This window comes from Lutra lutra, chromosome 1 (assembly GCF_902655055.1).
Source record: "Lutra lutra chromosome 1, mLutLut1.2, whole genome shotgun sequence".
Taxonomy (NCBI): domain Eukaryota; kingdom Metazoa; phylum Chordata; class Mammalia; order Carnivora; family Mustelidae; genus Lutra; species Lutra lutra.
The window spans coordinates 209,493,847-209,501,835 of record NC_062278.1 but is presented as its reverse complement, the minus strand read 5'-3'; the positions used below and the strand labels follow the sequence as shown (position 1 = coordinate 209,501,835).

Sequence of the window (7,989 nt, the reverse complement as noted above, 5' to 3'; positions counted from 1 at the left end):
ATTTATTAAGCTTGGTCTGCACACTAAGGGTGATGACAGAGTTCATGAACTGACCCTCCTGTTGCCATACCGGAGCCTCTTCTCTTCCCCTTCCAGCAGCTTAGGGAGCTGAGAAGCAGAGCAGGGGCTAGAGAGGGAGCTGAAGAACCTCCCTGCGGCCTCAGCGACGGTCCTTCCCTGTCCCCATTCCTCAGGTGGGAAGACTGAGGCCAGGGAAGAGTCAGAATGCCTGAAGTCACATAGAAGGCAGCAGGCTGGAGTTCAGGGCATCAGAGGCTCAGCGCCCAGGGATCACATACTCCTCCTCATCCAGCGGGGTCTTGCGCAATGACTGAAGGTTGCAGTAGACAGGCTGGGAGGCATGGTCGGGGCCCTCGTAGTTCATGTAGAAGTCGCTGTCCTCTGATGGGTGAGCCCTGGGGAGATGGATAGACAGGAGGAGAGGGGGCTCTCAGGGGGTAGGCACGTCAGCTTTGAGAGGCAAAGAAAGCTCTGGGCGCCTGAGTCCCCTCCTAGTATTTACATAGGAGGAAACTGAGGCACACGGCAGTATTCTCCCGGTCTCCCAACTTTGTCTGAGGAAAAGAGGTGGGGTCCAGGGATTCAGGGAAGATTCCATGGATTTAGCATTGTAATGCTCTGGTCCGAGGACCTCAGGCCCATGGTTGAATTGTTTCCTTCCTTAAAGTTGAGATAGTTGCTCACTTTTTACATTAAAGTCTAGACTTATTTTTTTTTTTAATCTTAACTCTAATTTTTCAGTTTCCTTTTCAAAAATCAGAAGCTCTGGTCTCACCAGACACATGGACACAGTGGCTAGGGCCAAACCAGTGCCCTTTCAGCTGGGAGTTGTTTTCATTAGATTCTCTAAAACAAGAGACTTTGTGACCTCAATAGAAAAACAAATTGGAGGGCGCCTGGGTGGCTCAGTGGGTTAAGCCGCTGCCTTCGGCCCAGGTCATGATCTCAGGGTCCTGGGATCGAGTCCTGCATCGGGCTCTCTGCTCAGCAGGGAGCCTGCTTCCCTCTCTCTCTCTCTGCCTGCCTCTCTGCCTACTTGTGATCTCTCTGTCAAATAAATAAATAAAATCTTAAAAAAAAAATTGGAGTCTTAGTTTCTGAATCCATAGAATTCATCTAAGAGGAGATAGCTTCTTAGTGATGTCTCACTGTGTATGGTAGAGAAGAACATCCTCTTAACTCCTCTCCCCACCCCAAAAAAAACCTCCTGCTTCTAGAACATTCTAACTCTACTCTCTGTTGGGCAGGTGGTATCCATCAGCTACTCATGTTTTAAGAAAAAAAAAAAACAGCTCAAACACATAAAACCTTGTTCACAGATAAGACAAGAGTAGAAATCAGACTCACACTTATCTCACATTTACTATGAATTTGGACCAGTCACTCCCCTGCCTCCCACAGCCTCCATTGGTACAAGTAGGGTGAGAATGACAGATCCTGTTCTAAACAATGCCTTTGGTGGAGACTGATCCTGAGGCTTTGGTGACATTGAGGCAGAAGTGAGCATCACAGCCCAAGACCCCTTAGGGAGATGAGTGTATTCAACTCCCTCCTACAGGCCACTTCTGCCTTTGAGCCCTATTTGTATCTGCTTTGCATATTCTCTCATTTCTTACCCACAGCTTCCCACCAGCCTCCCCACTTTGTGGATTCCCCTACCCACACCCATCCATGACTCTGTTCCATTCCTGCCTGGATTCTCCCAGACCTCTCTAGCCTCAGCTCTCAGGTCTTGCCTTCTCAAACTGATTCACAGAAAAGTCTCCATTCTCTCCCACCTCCAGGCCTTCACCCCTGTGGGGGATGCCTCCTGCAGCAATCCCTTTCATTCCCTCACCCAACCTGGAAACATCTAAGTCCAGCCAAGTCTAGAGGTATCAGGGCTTTGTGGGGGAGAGAAGGACACAGCTTTCTGAGCCTCTCAAGTGTCAAAGGGATATGTGGAAAGGGGAGCTGTCCCCATTTTACAGAGACTGAAAGAGAGGCTCAGAGATAGCCCTCGGTCACACAGGATCTGAGCCCAGGCCACCGACTACTTCTGCAAAGCCCCTACTCTCCCTAGAACACTTGCTTCCTCTCTCCCCATCCTTGGCCACCAGAAACTCAAGTTTGCAGGTCACGAAGGAGGAAACTTGTCTCATATACAGGAACTCGCTTAATTCTTATCCCAACTCTATTAGGTGGGGGCTGTTATTATCCCCATTTTACAGATGAGAAAACGGAGGCCCTGAGGTAAATCGACTGGCCCAAGATCACACAGCTTACAAGAGGTGGCACCAGGATTTGAACCCTGGCCATCTGGTTCCAGAGTCTTACAGACAGATCTGAATCACTCACCCATGTTCGGCCCACTGGTGCCCGGCAGCTGGCTGGCCCACGAACACATTCTCATAGTCGGGGGTGCAGGGTCTGGGCACGGCAGCTGCTGGGGGCTTAGGGTTGAGGCCCCGGCTACTGTATCTCGGCTGCTTGCCAGAGCCAGACCGAGAACCATCCTGAGCAGCCCTTGTTTTGTTCACGTCCCGTTTACTGATCCTCCCGTGGCCCCAGAGTCTCCAGGCCAGCACTAGGCCAGCAATGGTGAGCCCCAGGAGCAGACTTCCACTGGCCACCAGTGCCCCGATGACCCGTAAGGACAGGCCAGGGGGGCAGCCAGCCTCCAGGAAGGAAGAGACATTGTGCCAGCCACCAGTAGCTGTGTCCCGGCACTGGAGAGGTAGCCAGCCAGAGCAGTTGTCCTGTCGGATCTGGTGCCAGGATTCTAGGACACAGCTGCAGTCAGCCTTCAGGTCAAGCGTACAGCGCAGGGCCAGCTCCCCATCCACACGGTCCAGTGGGTTGTTCGTCACATCCAGGACACTCAGGTTTCCCAGCAGTTTAAAGAAGAGCGGTGGTAGCTCTCGAAGACCATTCCCAGACAGGATAAGGTGGAGCAGGCTCCTGGCCTGCAGAGACTGGTTCTGGGGCAGTCTGAGGCCTTGGTCACTGAAATTCAGGCATGTGTCTTTGAACTCTGTGTTCCAGTCCATGTTTCCAGATGACACGTTGCAGGAAAATGCTTGGCTGCCTGGATCCTGCAGCAGCAGTGGCAACAACAGCATCCACGCCAGGGAGCCCCCCATTCAAGCAACCTAGGCAGAGACACCAGAATCCAGGCCCGGACCTTAGCCTGTGGTCACCTCACCCTCACTGCCTGTGTTTTGTTATTATTATCATCTCAGAGTGGCCCAGGCTGCTTCTGAAATGGTAAAACGAGGGGCCCTCGCTTGGCGCCCCACTCGTCGGCTCTGGCCTCTGGCCTCAGTCGCCCCCTCCGGGGAATGGGTACGTAATCCCGGTGCCTGATGGTGCTGGAAAGCAGGAAAACCCGGCCCAGTCAGCCCCTCCCCTTCTCCCAATGGAGTCCCTTCTGGTTAAGTCTCCCCTTCCCCCCCCACCCCCCATCACGAATATTTCAGGCGCCCTCATTGGCCAAGACGGGACCGTATGCAAAATAAGAGGTTGCCCCGGAAACGGCCTGCAGGGGGCCGCGCTAATTGTTTCTCGCAGAACTGCGTGGTTCTGGGAGTCTCGGGCTGGGGTTGGACGGGGCTGCCGTAAGGAAGCCCCTCCAGTCTGGCTTGAGGTCCCTTCCCGGACCCAAGTTCTAGCGCGTCCCTTCTGGTCCCACTGCCACGCTCTTGCCTCGGCGGTGCTGGAAGGATCTGGGGCGGGAGGGGCTGCGTGGTGGCTCACCTGGACGTGGGGCAGAGTGGTCTGCACCCTCCGCGGATCCGCTGTGGTCTGGGGTTCTCCTCAGGATCTGCACCCAGCGACTCAGGGAAGAGGAACTGGTGTCCGGGTGCAATGCTGAGGGGAAGAATGAAGACACTGAGACCCGCCCCCCTGCAAGGCCTGAGGCCCAGGATTCTCACGGGAGGGGGAGGGGCGACCTGCTTCTCTTTTGCTGGAACCCAGTGACTAAATGTCCCCCATTAATACCCCAACCAACCGACTGCTACCTCATCAACTCGCTTCCTGGTGTCAGCTCAGTTGACGCCCAGCCCGTGCATTCTGTGTTCATTCTACAATCACCCAGGCTGGACTTCCAAAAGGCCTCTGTACGCCAGGTTCTGCGGGAGCACCCGATCCTCGGAGCAGACAGAGCTAGACACAGACCAGACACACCCTGTCCAGTGGAGTCAATCAGGTCCGAGAGAGGGACAGAGTCCTGGAAGGCTTCCTGGAGGAGGAAGCATTAGAATTGGGGCTTCAACACATGAGTGGGGTTTTGCTGAGGATTCCTAAAACCTGCCTTTGACTCTCCAAGCTGCTAGCCTCCCCCACAGACTCAGAGCTCCTGGTACATGGATGCCTCCATGCTGGAGGGGGCTGTGAGGAGGGTGCCCTGGGGGATACGGTTGAGTCTGGGGCTTGGAGGATGAGTCACACGGTAGCTGACAGAAACAAATGCAAGGAAGTTTCCAGGCAGAAGTACAACAGGAGCAAAGCCCCCACAGCTTGAGAGAGCAGGCCCCTGGAACTGTGTGTTTAGGAGTGGAGCGGCTGGAGTGGCGGGGCTAAGAGAAGGAGATGGTGGTGTGGGCAGGGGGTGGGCAATGCTGGCCTCAGAAGCCAGGCTGAAGACTGGGATGTTATTTCCAGGGCCATGGGGAGCCAAGGAAGATGTGTGAGCAGTGGAGGGGTACTGTGTTGTAAGATTCCTCTGGAGTGAGCCTGGTGTCTAGAGATGGGGAACCTGGGGAGGAAGCCAGAGTCCCAGAGGAGGAGGGGGGCCTGAATCAGACCTAAGGGGCAGTAACAAAAGTAGATTAAGGAGGAGATTAAGGGCCTGGCGAGGGTCTCAGCCTCACCGGGGTCCTGGCATCAGACCCACCAGGTTCAAATCCATTCCGGACCCTGGCTCACAATGCAACCTGAACCACTCTGTGCCTCAGTTTCCACATCTGTAAAATGGGATAAATGCTAGAGCCTTCTCCCTGACTGTGGGAAGCGGAAGTCCACTCCCCCACGATTTCCCCTCTCCTCAAACTCTGCCCCTCTACATCTTCGAGCTCAGAGGAATTCACCAAAGGTTTTGAACTGAGACTTTATAGAAAGTTGCAAATCTTTGATCCAACACACCCAAAGGTACACACTCACACAGAAAAATTACAAAGCACTACTCTGGGGTACTGTGTGTGTTTTTCCCCTTTAGATTGGTAAAACTTCAAAAGCATGATAATGTTTGGTGCTGGAGGGGCTGTGGGGACAGTGGCAGCCCCGTGCCCTGCTGCAGGAGCATCTGGGGCCCTGTCCCAGTGGAAGACACAATGACACAGGCCACCAGAGTTACAAATACTTGTGTCTGCTGACCCAGCAGCCCAGTTCTGGGACACTCCTGAATAACTTGATGTTAACAAAGCGACAAAGGCAGCAGTGAATGGACGTACAGTGTAATGTTACTCAGCCATAGAAAGGGACAAAGCCCTTACACGCGCTACATCATGGATGAATTTTGAAAACAACACTGAGCAAGAGAAGCCAGACACAAAAGACCACATAGCCTGTGACTCCATTGATAGGAAACGTCCAGAACAGGCAAATCCATGAGGACAGAAAGCGTGACTAGTGGTTGCCGGGGCTGGAGAAGAACCGGGGTGGGGGGGGGGTCTGCTCCTGGGGACGGGGTTTCCAGTTGGGACAATAGAAATGTTCTGGAACTAGATGTTGGTGGTACTTGCAAAACACTGGATTGTTCACTATAACATGGCTAAAATGGTAAATTTTATGTTAAGTGTCTTTTGCACCATTTAAAAAGAGGGAAGGCAAAAAGCACAGCTAAGAGATGATTCACTGTAACATTGTTGTTATGGGGGGTGGGATGGGGGAGGAAGCAACCTAAGGGGTTGGGTAGGTGAAAAACGGCTCATCCATGGGGGGGGGGCGTGTCTCAGAGTCATAAAAACAAAATGATAGTGCTCTATGAACTGATAAGGAAAGACTCATTCATCTTTTTCCACAAACCTTTATGAAGCACCTACTGTGTGCCAGGCACACAGTTTTTGTCTGAACAAAACAGACAAAAAGCCTTGTCCTCGTGAGCTTTTTGTAGCTGTTGGAGAGACCAGCGACGTGCAGGATCTACCAGGAAAATAGGGGACAGGTAGAAGAAGCCATGAAGAGGAAAATAAAAGTGAGAAGCAAGCTGGGAAGGTGGTAATTCTTTTTTATTTATTTATTTTTTTAAGATTTTATTTATTTAGGGACGCCTGGGTGTCTCAGTTGGTTAACCATCTCCCCTCAACTCAGGTCATGATCCCAGGGTCCTGGGATGGAGCCCCAGTCGATCTGTTTCTCCCTTTCACTCTCCCTCTGGGCTCTTCCTCTATCTCAAATAAATAAAATATTTTTTTTTAAGATTTTATTTATTTATTTGACAGAGAGAGATCACAGGTAGGCAGAGAGGCAGGCAGAGAGAGAGGAAGGGAAACAGGCTCCCTGCCGAGCAGAGAGCCCAAATTGGGGCTCGATCCGAGGACCCTGGGATCATGACCTGAGCTGAAGGCAGAGGCTTTAATCCACTGAGCCACCCAGGTGCCCTCAAATAAATAAAATCTTAAAAAAAGGGGGGGGGGCAAAAAATAAACTCCTAGATTTCAATTGGCTAAAGAAACCTTGGATGAAACCGGAAAAAGGAATATTCATGCTTCCCTCTTAGCAGCAGGCAGATGGCAGGGAGAACATCACCCCCTATGTTTTTTAATTACAGCACTGAACTCAGCCAACAAGCACACATAAAGACACTCGGGCTTTTGGGATAAGAGGGACAGAGGGGCAGCAGTCCACCTCAGGCCTGGGTGTGGGTGGATGTCCCCCACATCCCACACCCTGGGTGGAGTAGGCCGCAACCAGCACTAAGGCCTCTTAGAAGAGGAAGAAATGAGGAAATGAGGAAGTGCCGGGCACAGGGGTTCTGTGGGGTGGCGGAGGGAGGCAGGCTTGGGGCCTGCGATAGTGGGTTCTGGAGGTGGGTGAGGGGGACCTGTGGGACCTGGAGTCTAGAACACTTAGAGGGGTCTGAAGTTCGGGAGGCCTAGGTCCTGGGATTTGGGGGTCTCGGAATTCCTGGCATGTAGGGTGGTCCTGGGTTCTGGAGCATGCCAGCCGTCTGATGAGCCTGGGGCCTGGGTCCTTTTGCTGCTGCCCTAGCAGGTCATGGCCAGGCTATGGGAAGCACGGCAGCTATAGGCTCCACTGCCTGAGGGGGACCAGAAGCTTCCAGAGGGCACATCTCCATACTCCGCCTCCTCCCCGCCTGACATGCCCTGAGCCTCCGTCTGAAACAAAGCCTGAGGGCCAGGAAGGGCCAGTCTCTCAGCATGGAGACTTCCAGGGGTCCTTAGGAACCCCTAGAGACCTTCAGAAATCCCCAGAGATACCTAGAACAGCTCAGAATCCCCAAGACACCAGGTACTCAGAGATTTTAGAGATCTTCAGAGACCCCCCAAAATAGCCAGGAAAACACAGAGACCTCCCACAAAGACAGAGTTTCTGGGGATAACCCACATCTAGGGCCACCAATCCATGCCCCCTTCAATTTAGCCATATCTGCCCCACACCCTCTGACACCCATGTACCTACCTGTGCTGGGTGAGGCCTCAGCCTGGGCCCTACCCCCAGTATGCCGGAGACTGGGCTGCTGAAGTGGGATCAAGGGTTTGCCCTCCCCCACTATCCACCTCCCATCCAGGTCCTGGACTCTCACACTTGTCCCCTTCTCTGGAGCTCTGGGGCCGCTGTCCTGCCATTTCCATTCCCCACGTGTTCAAAGTGCAGCCTTTGAATGCCAGACATCCTTCCCCAGCACCCCTGGGGGTCTGGCTGCCCTTAGGGGCCCATCTCACCTGGGGGAGGGTGGAGGGCAGGGTGCCGGGCCACCCAGCCCAGCAGCGGTGGCCGCCTAGAGGCCTAGGGATCTTAAGGTGT

The 7,989-nt window shown here is 53.3% G+C and overlaps 1 protein-coding gene across 1 annotated transcript; it reads right to left on the bottom strand.

Annotated features, from left to right (window-relative positions):
- On the bottom strand, positions 1–3,870 carry LRRC25 (leucine rich repeat containing 25). The gene is made up of 3 exons (XM_047697191.1): positions 3,755–3,870; positions 2,359–3,153; positions 1–416 (listed from the first exon to the last, which is right to left on the bottom strand). The coding sequence occupies exons 2-3, from the start codon at positions 3,141–3,143 to the stop codon at positions 278–280; spliced, it is 924 nt and encodes a 307-aa protein (XP_047553147.1). The 5' UTR covers positions 3,144–3,153; positions 3,755–3,870; the 3' UTR covers positions 1–277.
- Positions 3,871–7,989: the final 4,119 nt, after the last annotated feature.